A 16,494-nucleotide genomic window follows, 5' to 3' on the forward strand; every position below is an offset into this window, starting at 1 on the left:
GTTTCTTTTTCTGTAGGAGTTGTGCTGTTCTTTACCCCCTTTCATCACTGTGTGATCAGGACACTAGGGCCCTGGGGTTTTTCTTTACTTTTAATCCCCTAGGAATAATAACATCCTAGATTGTGTGTGTGTGTGAAGTACCCACTTGATGCTTTGCAATTTTGGGAAGAGGCAATGTGATCCTTGGGGTGGAATCTGGGATATTTTACCATCTCCTTGTTTCTAGGATGACTATGGAACTGATCTAGTAGGCCAAATATCATATTGCCCATCTTTCAACATACAGCTATCTGAAGAAGTCCATAAAGAAATCTGTCTCCTTTTTTGATGATAAAGTAGATGAACTCTCTAGTGCACTGACTTCTTTATTTATTAGCTTGCTTATCTATTCTGCCCCATCTACACTGGAAATTCTAGATCTTGTCTTCTGTCAATGGTGCTAACTTTATAATGTTAATTTCAGGTATCACACATATCTTGCCTACCACCTCTTTTTCATTCCAGTTGATTTGTTCTGGAAAATTGTTTTTACTCCCCCAAGACTGCCTACTCATCAACTACTTTTTACTCTCTTCAGTCCCTGATCTTCTTGTGTACCTGAGATTTCATACTGTATTTTAACAACCATTCCCTTGAGGTATCCTCAATTCCCTGATCCGCTCTTTGTCTGCCATATTCACCTGGCCGATTCCTAACTCTAGTTGCTGGAACAAATCACTCAACCAGGGTGACTGGATATACTGTGAGTTCAAGATAAAAATTTCAAATAATCAACACTACCTAGCAATTTTGTCTACTAAAAATTTTGCCTTCCCTCTCAAAATAATGGCTTTATACTTTCTCTCCTCATGCTTCCTCACTTTGCCTGTCTTAGCTCTTCACTCCCCATAGCTAATGACTTAACTTCATCCTTCAGCGAGAAAGTAAAAACAATTAGAAGCAACTCACTCAACACTCCTCCAACACATTTATCAACTTGTCAACATCAGTTCTCCTCTCTCCTTTTTCTTGTGTAGTGGGTGGAATTCTTTTGCTTTCAAAGTTTTATTCTCTCTTTTGTTCAGGGTCCCATCATCTCCTTGACAATTGAATCTGTGGATCCTTTTCTCTTCCAATCATTTGAGCTCTGAGGATCATTTGATACACTGGACCGCCCTCCTTTTCTCTTAGAACAGCTTTATTCAGCTTTCTTGGCTCCACCCTCTCTTGTATTTCTTATGACATCACTGGATGCTCCTTCTCAGTCAGAGACTGTTTATCTTGGCAGTTGAAGCAGAAATGTGCCAGGGCAAGGGCTGCAAGGTGATCTTTCAAGGATGTTAGAGGATGTTTGTAATCTTGAGTCAGAAAATGGATGCTTGACTCCATTTTGAATTTTAGGCATGCTCCTTTTGTTTCTCTGCTCTGATAGAGTCTAAATTTTTGTATAAATGTAGAGAAGTAATAACATATCCTTAGAGTTATTGTTTTTCTTTTTGTCAGTTATCTGGACAGTGGTGATGGATGAGTGTTTGCCCTAACAGCTAGGGTACTGGATTGGATTGCTTGCATCCCAGATTGGAGTTCAATACCTGACTCCAGCTGTGAATTCTAATTCCCTAGTAGTGTAGAACCTGGAGGCAGTAGTGATGGCTCAAGAAGTTGAGTCTTGGCCACCCACATGGGATTCCTGGATTGGGTTCCCAGCTCTCAGATGCTGCTCAACACAGTCTTCATTGTTGCATTGAGGGTATAAACTAGAAGATGGGAGCTCTCTCTTCTGCCCATCTTTACTGAGTTGTCACTACATATATTACAAACAAATATCTGAAAACAAGCAATCGGAACACAAAGATAAATGGCTTGGCATAGGATCATCAAAATTAGCAACATTCCTAAGAATGTAATTACTACATAAATTATAAAATAAGCATGAGATCTACATAACAAGTTTCAGTATTTAAGGATTGTAAAGGCCTGGTCCAGGGTCTCAGTTGAAAACAGTGAAACATCAAGCTGTCAGTCATTTTTCTTCCTGGTCAGACAAAGCTTGCGGTCAGTGATGCTGAAGGGCTAGACTATTAAAGCGGGATCAGTCTTTTTTAGGTGGGAAATGTGGACCCAAGCATCAATTATCTTGAGTTTGGCTGCATAGGGACTTATGAGAAGTACCTGGAAAGGACTTTCCAGTGAGGCTGTAAGGAATTTTTAAGGAGATGTCTGTCTTTTTCAGTACATGAACTCACCAAGCTGGATTCTGTAGAGTTGAAGGTCAATTTCCTTGTCATTGTAAAAAGATTGTTTTACTAAAGAGTGATTTTTATTAATATTTTAAAAATATTTATTTATATATTTGAATGTCAGAGTTAAATAGGGAGAGGGAGAGACAGTTATATATAGAGAGAGTTCTTCCATTTGCCGATTCACTCCCCAGATGGACTGGGCCATATGGAAGTCAGAAGCCAGGAGCCTCATCTGGGTCTCCTACATGGGTAGCAGGAGGCATCTTCACTGCCTCTCCCAGGCCACTAATAGGGATCAGGAAAAGAAGGGGAGCAGTTGAGACATGAACCCTCATGGGATGCTGGCATTGTAGACAGTGGCTTTACCACTAAGCCCTTTATTAACTCTTTTAATGAGCTCTTGACAATATGTAGGAATTCTGCTTTTTATGACTGAAGAGTCCAGGACTTCAGGGGACATATGCATAATGGATTTTTGTTCTGTTTGATATATTAACAATTTTATAGACCCAGTTTTTAAGTTGTGGAATGTTTTTAAAAATATTTTATTTTATTTATTTGAAAGGCAGAATTACAGAGACCAAAGGAGGGAGGATAGAAGGAAGATTTTTGTTATGATTTATTTTTTTATTTATTTGAAAGACAGAGTTACAGAGAGAGGTAGAGACAGAGAGAGAGGTCTTCCATCTGCTGGTTCACTCCCCAGATGGCCACAATGGCTGGAGCTTCTTCTGGGTCTCCCACGTGGGTGGAGGGACCCAAGGACTTGTGCTATCTTCTATTGCTTTCCCAGGCCACAGCAGAGAGCTAGATCAGAAGAGGAGCAGCTGGGACTAGAACCGGCGCCCATATGGGATGCTGGTGCTTCAGGCCAGGGCTTTAGCCTGTGGTGCCACAGCGCTGGCCCCAGAAGGAAGATTGAGAGAGAGACACCTTCCATCTGCTGGTTCACTCTCTAAGTGGCCACAATGGCCAGGCTGGTCCAGGCTGAAGCTGGAAGCCTGAAGCTCCATCCAGGTCTCCTATGTGGGTAACAAGAGTCCAAGCACTTGGACCATCTTCTGCTGTGTTCCTGGGCACATTCCCAAGGAGCTGGATCTGAAGTGGCATAGCCAGAACTCAAATTGGTGCTCATATGGGATGTTGGTGTCATAGGTGGCAGCTTAACACATTGCACAACAATGCCACCCCCTAAATTCTGGAATTTTTACTCAATCCAGTATGTGACTTTAAAGTTACCAAATATCTGTATTCAACATACAAATCTTAAGATTATAGTGAATTTCAAAGATCATTCATAATCAGCATCAGAATAAAGCATTTTAGCTATGGGACAATAGGACTTAACTGTCCCGGTTGCTCCTCTTCCAGTCCAACTCTCTGCTGTGGCCCAGGAGTGCAGTGGAGGATGGCCCAAGTCCCGCACGGGAGACCAGAAGAAGCACCTGGCTCCTGGCTTCGGATCAGTGCGGTGCGCCAGCCGCAGCAGCCACTGGGGGAGTGAACCAACGGAAAAGAAGACCTTTCTCTCTGTCTCTCTCTCTCACTGTCCACTCTGCCTGTCAAAAAAAAAAAAAAAAAAAATTCAGAGAAGAGGGTCTGGCGCTGTGGAGTAATAGGCTGAGACTCCAGCGCCATGTCCCATATGGATGCTGATTTGCATCCCGGCTGTTCCTCTTCTGATCCAGCTCTCTGCTTTTGGTCTGGGAAGGCACTGGAAGATGGCCCAAGTGGTTGGGCTCCTGCAGTCACGTGGGAGGCGTGGAAGAAGCTCCTGACTCCCGCTTCAGATCAGCTCAGCTCTGGCTGTTGTGGCCATTTGAGGAGTGAACCAGTGGATGGAAAACCTTTCTCTCTGTCTCTCCCTCTCTTTGTCTATAACTCTACCTCTAAAATTAATAGATAAATAAAATCTCTTTTAAAAAATCAGAGAAGAATTCACTATCACCAGCAATGTGCTTTGCTTATTTCTGTGTCATTTAATATAATCAGATTTCTAGGAATTGTATGATTTTTATCTTCTCCATCTTACATATAATGGTTAGGTCCTGCCTAGGTGAAAGCAACTCAGCTTTCAGATTTCTGGCATAAATATAATTTCCTCAGAGCACTTTTCAGGTTAGACTAACTTATTAGGTCATCAGGTTACATGTTCTCACTTTACTTACACAGTGTACTTTTCTTTCATAGCATGTGTCAATGTGATTATAATTTATTTTATGTGTATTTGTTCAATAGCTGTATCCTCTTCTGTTTCTGTTGCCTATTGTTCATCCTATATACCTGTTACCTGGAATGTAGCAGATACCCAATACATATTTATAGAATGAACACATTAATATGTAAGTATCTAAAAAAGTTCAACCAATGTTAGTACTTTTCTCTTTGCCATCTCCCCTTTAGGGAAGGATGAATATCTCAAAGTCATTATGTGAGAGGACACTATTGTTTCTATAGAAGAAAGAAGAATTCATCATGTGATAACCATTAACAGATGTTTAAATTACTTTAGGATGTATGTGCCCATAGATAACCTTTATAAACAGTTGAAAATATAGATTTGAATATCAGTAAAGAGGTCACAGTTAAGGATCTAGATCTTGAAATCATAAAATGTGTACTTTATATCCTTTAAAATTTGTTGTGATCAGCTCCTATGGAGGGAGAGGACCAGTGCATTTCAGTGGGTCAAATGCTGGGATATATGACCTACAATGCTTTTGGCACAAGTTAAAACTTATTTAAACTGTGATCTGATTAGCAAAGGTCCATCTTGAAAGATTAACAATAAAATTCTATAAATAAGTAGAATTTATGTTTTCTTTCACCCTCTTCCCCCTACTTTGGGACAGATCCTAAGCACAGATCTAAGAAGTTTCCCTAGAAAAGCAGAAAAATATCCACTCAAAGATAGTATTCCAAGGTCATGGTGCATGAAATGTTATAGGATTTTAAAATCTAGTAAAGTTAATTATAGTCTTGGAGCTCTGAATCAGAGCCAAGAGAATTCAATAGGAAACAACAGTCAAGGCTAATTAGAAAGTTGTATCCCATTGAACTCAGACAAGGTTGCATTATAAAGTGATGCTGCAGTGAGTATCAAACTCCATAATTGTATCAGAATTATAAACTTAAAAATTCTTTAGAACTTGTAAAGCCATATAAAAATACCATTATCCTTATGTATTTTCAATGAATGAAGCTATTTATTGAGCAAAACAGAATAAAAGAGAATATGATCATTTTCCCCCTTGAGCTTTGTATGTCTCACTGTTGAGACAGCAAGGCTGTTCATTGCCCAGATGCCGCTGTGTACACTGGGGCATCTCCCCTGAGTTGCAGATTAAGTTCTGTGGAGCTCTGGACATCTTTTACTTTTGCTAACTCACTTCTGTACTAGAGCGAAACACTTATTTTGTACTATGACAGTCAACAGTCTTGTTTTACTAGTAGAGATAGTATGAGATAATTGATTTTAGGAGAGTCCCTTAAAGAGTGGAGCAAGGAGAGTGAAAGGATGAGGAAAAATTGTCAAAGACAGTTTCCTGGCGGTGGCCCTGGTTGCTCTTAGGGTATGGTAATGCATTGTTCCAAATTCATTTTTTTATATTTAATACTAGAAGTTGATGTGAACAAATTGTTAATATTAAAACTTTGCCCACTTTTAATATTAAAACTTTGAAGATCTCTTTGTCATGATTTAGGCGATGTCAGAGCCAACTCCTTTAATTTTTTCATGTATGTTTTCCTTAGGTGAAACACCAGTGTAGACTCTTTATAAGCTTTCAACATTAGAATGCAGGAAACTCGGTTGCTAATGATTTTAGTACAATAATTTCATTTGACACTGTAGAAAACAAAATTTAAAATCTTGTACCATTGGAAAGCTGCAGGAGGAAGACTCCTAACAATTAAAGCAGAAAGGATGGTAGTGCTACTGACCCAATAAAAAGTGAGGTCAAGAAATGAACTATTGGTTATAAAGAAACATTAAGTTACAGTCAAATTTAGAGTGCTAGGCACAAAAATGTGGTAAATAATGTATGCAGTATATTTCTCTACAACTCTTTACAATTTCAACCTTCTTAGGTTTTGGGGATCCATATATATGTAAATGTGTGTCAAAATAATTTAGAAGAGGGATAATGCTTGGGATCTGTTCATCTAAGATATGCTTCATGAGTACCCTCAGATATGAACATTTGGATTGAGTAAGCGTATAGAAGTGAAAGGAAGTTCTTTCACTTTTGAGCCTTGTATGTATAAAAGTTTATTCCTCCTCATTACTGTTAGTGAGTTATTAGTTACTTAAACTAGACAGATATTTGCTTATAGCAAGAATTAGCGATTGGGGCCTGGAGAGGGCCTCACTATACGAGCAAGTGGTAAGGCATTACCACTAGTAGGAATGATAGGCACATTGCAAATGAGCAAGATTCAGTTCTCAGAGTGTAATCGCTTAGCTTAGTAGCTATTAGGTAATAGTTCTACGTATATTTGTATACACAGTTGTGTAAACACCTACCGACAATCTTCCCAAATAACCTTAATATATAATGTTTAAAAAATCTCTTGTTAGAGTGTTTTATGGAATCCATTTGTTTATGCTTCAAACAAAGTTAAATGGGTAGTAACAAAAAATAGACTCCAGTCAGTGAAAGTTGCTATCTATTTTAAAATATGTATTTATTTAAAAGGTAGAATGACCAGGAGAGAGGGAGAGACAGAGATATTTTCTATCTGCTGGTCCACTTCCCAAATGCTCACAAAAGCCAGGGGCAGGACAGGCCAAAGCCAGGAGCCAAGACCTCCATGTGTGTCTCTCATATCTGGTGGCAGGAATGCAAGTACTTGGGTTGTCATCTGCTGCCTCCTAGACATTTTAGCAGGAAGTTGGATCAGAAGCGTGGAGTAAGCAGGACTCCAACCCGACACTGATTGGGATGAGGGAATACCAAGCAGCAGGTTACCCTGCTGTGCCACTATGCCTGCCGCAGTTGCTATGTTTTCTTTTTTAACATTTATTTATTTGAAAGGCAGAGTTATAGAGAGGGGTTTGGAGAGAGAGATTGATCTTCTGCCTTCTGGTTCACTCTGCAAATGTCCGCAACAACTAGTCTCCTGAACCCAGGAGACTGGAACTACTTCTGGTTCTCTCATGTGGATACAGGGGCCCAAGGACTTGGGCAACCTTCTGCAGCTTTCGCAGGCGGGTTAGTAGAGAGCTAGATAGGAAGTGGAGCACCTGGGACTCGAACTGGCACCCACATGGGGTGCCGGCACTGCAGGTGGAGGCTTAACCTATGCCACAGCACCAGCCCCTGGGCCATCTTAACTATACTATACAGAAAAGTTCTTAAAAACTCAGTTGGACAAGGGAAGGTGCTGCGTGCAGTGCTGCCAAACTCACCTCTTTCATGGTGACAGTGACAGTTGCTGCTGCTACTTGTGCCCAGTAGAGATACTGCTTTCTGGAACTTAAAGCTAGTAGGAATGGCGCTCCTGTCTCAGAGCTGCTACTTGAACACCTGGCATTTACAGTTTCAACTGGACATAAGGTTTATTTTGATTGGAAAATACAATATTTAGTGGTCAACAAAAGCTTCTGGGCTTTATTGATCTTCATGCTAACATAAAACACTTTTTAAACAAGACATTTTTGTTGGCTTCCTTTCTCTGATTTGTATGTTCTTTTTCCCTTCTGTCAAAACAGAAGGAACACATGCCATTTAACTTATAACAAAGCTTTCTCAGGGTGTTATTTTAAAGAAATCTTTATATATAATCAAATATTTTCTAAAGTAATTGTGTTATTTTGAATTTTTATATTGATTTTAACTGCTTACAATTTATCATGTTTATGATGTATGTTTCTTAGCTAAATAATCCTGGCAGCTCTTCTATAGAAGGTATAATAGCCCACTTTCCAAGATGTTAAATTACTGGTACTACAATGATCACATTTTGAGATAACTAGAACTTTTATTATATGTATATAAAATATATGTTCTAGTTTCTATCCATACAGGTTTGTTCTATAAAATTTTTTTCATTCTATTTGGAAGACAACGAGGAAGAGGGGGAGAGGGGAGAGGAAGGAGGAGATGGGAAGGGATCCTTCATCCTCTGGTTCACTCCTCAAATGCCGGCAGCAGCTAGGACTGGGCCAGGCCAGGACCCGGAGCCAGGAGTTCTGTCTGGGTCTCCCACGTGGGTAGCAGGGATCTATGTACTTGAGCCATCATCGTTGCCTCCAAGGATGCCTTAGGAGGCTGGGTTGGAAGTAGGAGAGCTGGACTCAAATCAGGCACCCCAGTGTGGAATGTGGGCAACCCAAGCAGTGACTTAAGTGCTGAGCCAGATGCCCACCCCTCATCCAGACATTTTTAAAACATGGAATTACTCTTTTCAAGATATGTACATAGTAATTTCCTCCAAAAAGCACAAAAAATATCATTAAGTGAAATGATATTTATTCCACCATCAGAAAGGGCTCACTGATTCTTTTCTTAAAAACTTCATGAAGTTCCCTGTGTTGTTAAAATACCTGCTCATCTCCTTGAGTTGCTTTTAGGTCCAGGAACTCATATTTGGAGGAGTGCTGTGTAGTTTGTCAAAAGTGTATGAAACTTGTGTATTATTCCACATGAATGTACCAATAACCTGAGCATAAGCAGCACATTGCCTCTCAGAAGGCAATCATTCCACTTTGTTTCGTGCATGGGGAGAACACGGCTTCTTCAGGATTTGGGTGGTCTATTAGGGAGTAGGACCTGATATCGGATAAGAAGATACGTAGATTGCAGTTCGAAGAGAAAGAGAATACCATCAAATTCAGATTTAGCCTTTATAAGACATGTGAATGAACAACAAAAAGCTGATCATAAAAATTTTCTTATAACAAAACTGTGTTTTTCAGAACGCTGCAAATGCAAGCCTATTAGAGCTACACAGAAGACCTATTTCCGGAATAATTATAACTATGGTAAGGATAACTTCATGGTTGCCTGATAAACTGCTGTGCTAAGAAAGGTGTAAGTGTCTGTGTTTTTGTATGCATGTACATGTAAATGAAAATAAGAATAAGCCTTAAATGTGAATAAAGGACAATTTTGAAAGCTTAGTCCTCCTTGTTGCAAAAAATTAAAATGTTTCGCATTGGCATTTTTTTTTTTTTTTTTTTTTGACAGGCAGAGTTAGACAGTGAGAGGGGGAGAGACAGAGAGAAAGGTCTTCCTTCCGCCGATCCAAAACCAGGAGCCAGGTGCTTCCTCCTGGTGTCCCATGTGGGTGCAGGGCCCAAGCACTTGGGCCTTCCTCCACTGTCTTCCCAGGCCACAGCAGAGAGCTGGACTGGAAGAGGAGCGACAGGGACTAGTACCCGGCACCCCAACCAGGACTAGAACCTGGGGTGCCAGCACCACAGGCGGAGGATTAGCCAAGTGAGCTGAGGTGCTGGCTTGGCAGAATTCTTAACTACATGGTTGGTATCTTAGAAGCATATAATTAAGTATATAGAGTTAAGTTCAAGACAGCTGGGACTCTGCTATATCTGGGAGGCTGTGGAGGATTTGAACTCATGTTTAGAGCTGCAGGGACCATCAGTTCTGCTGCACTGGAGTAAACAGAAGAGGACTTTGATGTACAAGAAATGGTTATAAAAGGGAAACTTGGCTTCTCCAGTCAATCTCATGGAAAACATTCCCAAAGTTGGAAAGTAACACTTAGAGAAGTTTCTGGTATTCAGTTGAGGGAATGTTTTGGTATCTAGCTTGACCTAAAATGTGACGTTCTGATAAACTGAACATTAATTAAAGAGATACCAATCCAAATGTAGCTGAGAAGCTGCATTGAGGAATGAAAAGGCATGCTGTCTCCATGCCAGGGACTGTGTTGGGGGATCCCTGTGTATAATTCTTCATTTAATTTTCACAACATCACCGCAAGATATGCTATTATCCTGATTTTATCCATGATTGATGAACCTCCTTTAATCATTTCTAATATTCGTTTGGGTACTGATGTGTTTCAGAGTCATAAATATCATTCACCATCAAATGTAGATGGGATAGTTAATGGAGTTTTCCAGTAGATAAAATCATGGAGGAATCAATATTTACTGTATTCTGTAGGTGTTTTATTGTGATTTTTGCTAATATCTATGAGATTAATGAAGGTCATGTTACTATTGCTGCAAAAGACTTGCAAATCTGATGTTGACTCAATAAGTAAATATAAGTAGACTTTCATGATGAATTTTTTATGAAAAGGAGAGCACTGTGTTACATGCCTTATTGCAGAGGACATAGGATTTATAGGGCAGATTTATTTATAATTTTGCATTTTTGGGAACTGGAAGGAGAGAAATGTGCAAGACTATATGAGTACTCTTTGATATCTTTTAAAATACTCTGTTTTAAAAACATAAAGTAGGAAATTCCCAGTGAAGTCAAATCTGTTTAAAATAAATGTACCTAATTTCCCAACTTTCTCTTTAATGACATCAACTTTTATTTTCTTTTTCTTACTACTCATCTTAAAAGGAATCTAGCTTCTCTTAGCCAGTGATGGACACATTTTCCAAAGTTGAAAGGTCATGTTTATCTAAGAAGTCAAATGACCGGGCTGCTTATCTGAAGACCATTCCTGTACAAATTGATGTGAAAAACCTCAGAGAAAGGGGAGGTCTCAGCTGGTAGGAGGTTAGCTTTTTAAGATTGAAAGCTGCTATATGAACTTTTCTATATAGTTATACTAAAACTAAAAACACAGTAAAATTTGTTTATTAGGGCAATTCGCTTGTTTCTGTATTACTTACCACTTTTTACCTTAGCTTTTTAGTGCTGCAGTAGTTGGTGCTGCTCTTTTTGTTAAAAGCTAAATACTAGTCATTATAGCACAGAAGAAGAAATCCTAGAGGAAGTAGCTGGGCGAATACTGTAAACTAAAATGGGATATGTGTCACAATTAATGGAAAGAAACAGCAACTTTCTTTTTCAAAGCCAACCAATAAACTGGCTTGCACATAGTTTAAGGCTTATCATTTGTGTGGAATGACTTACAACTTCTTTGAGGAAGGCATGCCCTTGACGGATGGAATAGAAGGAAAAATAGCTAAAAAAGGAAATATATTCTTATTTCAAAAATAGGTTGATTTTTACTTTATATATTTTTATGTATATATTAGAAAGCAACGCGAGGGTGAGAGCCATGGGTAATTCAGACAAAACCTCTGCCTTATTCAGATTAATTACATTAAAAACTCTTGAGCTTTAACAAAATTACTTGAATAATAAAGTAGGTCTTGTAGAGAGATATTTATTTTGGAGTGGGTACATGTGCTAAAATGTGCTAAAAATTTCTAATGAAAATAGTAGACACACTGGGTAAATAAATCATTAGTTTGAGAACGTTTGCACAGCTCACTAATCTCTAATGGTTGATGGATGCTGTGAAGCACATTTACTTAAGCCAGGACACACAAAAATGCCTGCTAGCTGGGGCTGAGAATTTATCATCTGTTTCTCCCAAATGACATTTCAAAAGGCAATCTTATCTTTTGTTAAAATACAGATTAGAGAGACCACAGATAGGAAAGGGACTCCATTTGCAAATGGAACCAAGTAAGGCCAGCCAGGCAGTTATGTTTTGTATGCTGCAAATTCTCTTACTTGAGGAACTAATTCTCCGAAGGCTGAAACACCTGAGAAGCAAAAGTAGTTTTCTTCTGAGGTTTTAAAAGTGAATGAGTATGTGTGTTGAGCTGGTGCAGCATCATCAAGTTTCTGTAACAGAGCTGAAGTGCTGACAGAAGAATAGTTTATCCCCTGGCTTTGTATTCTCATGGACGACTCCCTCCCCTCCTCCACCTTTGTAGTCCAAAGCTCCTAAGATCCATGAGAAACTGTTCAGATGAAAGCGGTTTGCAGATATTCCTGAGAAGCTTGCAAAAACCATGTTCCTTTGGATAAATTGTGTTTTGCCTTTTTGGGATTGGCTTATTTTACCAAGTATTCCTGATCTGTGGTAACTAATAGAGTACTTAAAAGATAATCTTTCAAGGTGGCATGTACCAATGCCATCTCACTATTCCAAGTGATCAATTTCAGTTCACAATTGATCATAATGAAAGGACTAAGAGTCAAAGGGAGCACATAAACAAGTCTAGTACCTGCTAATACTAACCGATAGAATAAATAAAGGGGAGAGTGATCCAACATGGGAAGTGAGATACTCAGCAGACTCATAGAATGGCAGATGTCCTAAATAGCACTCTGGCCTCAGAATCAGCCCTAAAGGCATTCGGATCTGGCTGAAAAGCCCATGAGAGTATTTCAGGCATGGAAAGCCAAGACACTCTGGCAAAAGATCTCTGCGAGTGAGATCCCAGTGGAAAGAACAGGTCTTCAAAGAAGGAGGTACCTTTCTCTGAAGGGAGGAGAGAACCTCCACTTTGACTATGACCTTGTCTAAACAAGATAAGAGTCGGAGAACTCAGAGGGCTTCCATAGCCTTGGAAACTCATGACTGGAGCATAGGGAGACTACTGATGCCATAAACAGGAGTGTCAATTGGTAAAGTCAACAACAGGAGTCACTGTGCACTTACTCCTCATGTAGGATCTCTGTCCTTAATGTGCGGTGTATTGAGATTTAATGCTATAACGAGTACTCAAACAATATATTTCACTTTGTGTTTCTATGGGGGTGCAAACTGTTGAAATCTTTACTTAATGTATACTAAACTGATCCTCTGTAAAAAAAAAAAAAAAAAAAAAAAAAGAAGAAGAAGAAATTATCAACTCCCAACTTGACTCTCACTGGGATCAAACATGACAATAGGTCTGATCTGATTTCATCATCATTTAAAAAAAATCATCTATTATTTTTCACTTTATATTCTGTGTGGGAGCAAACTGTTGAAATCCTTACTTAATGTATACTAAGCTGATCTTCTGTATATTAAGATAATCGAAAATGAATCTTGATGTGAATGGAAGGGGAGAGGGAGTGGGTAAGGGGAGGGTAGTGGGTGGGAGGGACAGTATGTGGGGGAAGCCATTGCAATCCATAAATCGTACTTTGGAAATTTATATTCATTAAATAAAAGTTAAAAAAAATTTTAAAAAAAAGGTAATCTAGGCTGGCATCGCAGCTCAATAGGCTAATCCTCCGCCTGTGGTGCCGGCACACCGGGTTCTAGTCCCAGTTGGGGCGCCGGATTCTGTCCTGGTTGCCCCTCTTCCAGGCCAGCTCTCTACTGTGGCCAGGGAGTGCAGTGGAGGATGGCCCAAGTGCTTGGGCCCTGCACCCCATGGGAGACCAGGAGAAGCACCTGGCTCCTGTCATTGGATCAGCGCGGTGCGCCGGCCAAAGCATGCCGACCACAGCAGCCATTGGAGGGTGAACCAAGGTAACGAAAGACCTTTGTCTCTGTCTCTCTCTCACTGTCCACTCTGCCTGTCAAAAAAAAAAAAAAAAAAGTAATCTACAGGAGTGTAACTGACATTTTTAGATTTGATGATTGTTTACAGCCCTTGTCTCAACTGTTGAGGACAATGTTTTTGTTCTTTATACTATTTGTTAAACTCTTTACTTTGTGTAGAGTTAATCTTATGAGTATAAAGTAAACTGAAAATAGATCTTTATAAAAATTAAGAATGGGAATAGGAGGAGGAGGAAGAAAGGTGGGAGCATGGGTAGGAGGGAGGGTATGGTGGGGAATAGTATTATGTTCCTGAATCTGTATATAGGAAATACATGAAAGTTGTGTACCTTAAATAAAATTAAAATAATAAATAAAAATAAAGACTAGGTTCTGAGTTAAGAAAAAATTTTGTTTTGCTCTGGGTAACATGTATCACTATTGAACTAGAACAATGAGGGTACCTGGGCAAATGCTATTGGCTTCTTCCTGGTTGATATTTCTACTCTTTCTCAGTTTTTATAAACTTCTTTATAAAGTTCATTTACCAGGGGAAGCATTGTGCTACAGCAGGTTAAGCTGCTGTTTTTGACGTTGGCATCTCTTGTGAGCCTCAATTTGAGTCCTGGTTGCTCTGCTTCCGATCTGCCTCCCTGCTCTTGTTCCTAGGAAAGCAGCATAAGATGGCCCAAGTGCTTGGGGCCCTGCATCTTTGTGGGAAACCTGAATGGAGCTCCTGGCTCTTGGCTTCAGCTTGACCCATGTCCAGCTGTTGTGGCCATTTGGGGAGTGACTTAGCAGATGGAAGAATTTCTCTCTCTCATCCTTTCTCTCTCGATCTCTATGTCAATGTGCCTTTCAAAGAAGTAAGTAAATCTTAAAAAAAAAGAAAAAGAAAAGATAATCTGTCCTGAAACAAAGGAAGAAAGGAACTAACATCTGAAGTGTGAGTCCAGGTGAAGAAGGTGAAATGGTTGCAGACACGTTTGGTGACATTATCATCCAGGACTTTATTTTAAAGATGCTACTATTATATGAATTCTTTAAAATATTTTCTTTAAAGTTTGTTTATTTGATAGGCAGCAGACAGACAGGGAGACCTCCCATCTGCTGGCTCACTCCTTAAATGCCTGGGAACTAGGAAAGCAATCCATGTCTCCCATGTAGACGACTGGGACCCAAGTACTTGAGCTATCACCTGCTGCCTCCCAGAGTGTGCATTAACAGGAAGCTTGAATCAGGAGTGGAGCGAGCAATAAAACCCTGGCACTCTGATATAGTATGCAGATACCCCAAGTGCTATCTTAACCTCGTCACCTAATGCCCATCCCACATAGAATAACCTTATAACACTAAAGAGACTCCCAACTTGAGAGAAATCTATTAATAGACCTGATAGAAGAATTCTGTTGAAGAAGCAAAACATATTTGAGTATGAGGTCTTTACATAAAGTGAAATTAATATAGTTTAAATTCCTGTTAACAGTCATTAGAACTTTAGACATGTGGGATGGGTGTTGTGGCACAGCAGGTTAAGCCAACACTCAGGATGCCCATATCTCATATTGAACTCCTGGGATTGAGTCCCATCACCACTTATAATCCAGCTTCTTGCTAATACACCTGGGAGGCAGCAGATGATGGGCCAAGTACTTGGGTTCCTGCCACCCACATGAGAGACTCTGATGGAGTTCTGAACTCCTGACCCTCTCAGTCCCTCCTGTGGCGGAAATTTGGGGAGTAAATGATCAGAAGAAAGCTCGCTCGCTCGCTCTCTGCCTTCCTCTCTCTGTCCCTCTCTCTTTCCCTGTGTATGTGGATATATATTCCTTTCTCTGTCACTGTGCCTTTCAAATAAATAAAAAAATTTTTTTTAAGATTTATTTTAAAGTCAGAGTTATGGGGGCAGGGGAGAGAGAGAGAGAGATAGAGAGAGAGAGATTTTCCATCTGTTAGTTCAATCCTCAGACAGCCAGGATTGGGCCAGGGTGAAGCCAGGAACAGGGAGCTTCATCAGGGTCTCCTACATGGGTGGCAGGGACCCAAGGACTTCTCCCAGGTGCATTAGCAGGGAGCTGGATCGGAAGTAGAGCAGCTGGTACACAAATTGGCACCCACACGAGATGCCTCCATCGAAGCTGGTAGCTTTACCTGCTAAGCCACAATGCTGGCCCCATAAATAATTTTTTTTTTAAAAAAAGAACTGCACACATACACATTTGCATATCCAAGATAACATTCTGGAGTAAAGTTACATGAAATTATTCATTCTACCTTTGATGACCTAAATGGATTTCTCTAAATGAAACATGTGCACACACACAAATATGTGGGTATACACAAATTGGTAGGGAGTCAGAGATGAGCATTACCTGGGAGCAGTTCTGGTGTTTAGTATGTCACTAGTCTAATACAAAAGCATCTGGTTGTCTCTTCTTCTGCATTCATCGAGCATCAAGCATCTAGGGATGGACTAGAGGGAAGATGCTTGTCCTCTTTGAACAGGGCACTTTTGTATGTCACATTACCATATCAGCTTTATTGTCTTTTATCCCAGTCATTCGGGCTAAAGTTAAAGAAGTAAAGACTAAGTGCCATGATGTGACTGCAGTAGTGGAGGTGAAGGAGATACTAAAGTCTTCTTTGGTAAACATTCCAAGGGATAACGTCAACCTTTACACCAGCTCTGGCTGCCTGTGCCCTCCACTGAATGTTAATGAGGAGTACATCATCATGGGCTATGAAGATGAGGAACGCTCCAGGTAATTCACTGCTTTAGGACTCAGAATAATTCCTTTGCCTACTCTGCTCTCACTGTTTTCTGACCTTGAGCTCTGTTTACATTCCT

The 16,494-nt window shown here is 39.9% G+C and overlaps 1 protein-coding gene across 1 annotated transcript in view; it reads left to right on the forward strand.

Moving 5' to 3' along the window:
* FRZB (frizzled related protein) overlaps positions 1-16,494 on the forward strand; it is a 45,405-nt gene that overhangs the window by 24,751 nt on the left and 4,160 nt on the right. Inside the window, exons 3-4 of the mRNA XM_002712232.6 lie at positions 9,142-9,207; positions 16,204-16,408. Coding sequence (XP_002712278.1) covers positions 9,142-9,207; positions 16,204-16,408 — 271 coding nt within the window. The remainder of the gene's footprint in view (positions 1-9,141; positions 9,208-16,203; positions 16,409-16,494) is intronic.

Source organism: Oryctolagus cuniculus, chromosome 3 (assembly GCF_051225735.1).
Source record: "Oryctolagus cuniculus isolate XC-2025 breed Fujian yellow rabbit chromosome 3, ASM5122573v1, whole genome shotgun sequence".
Classification (NCBI taxonomy): domain Eukaryota; kingdom Metazoa; phylum Chordata; class Mammalia; order Lagomorpha; family Leporidae; genus Oryctolagus; species Oryctolagus cuniculus.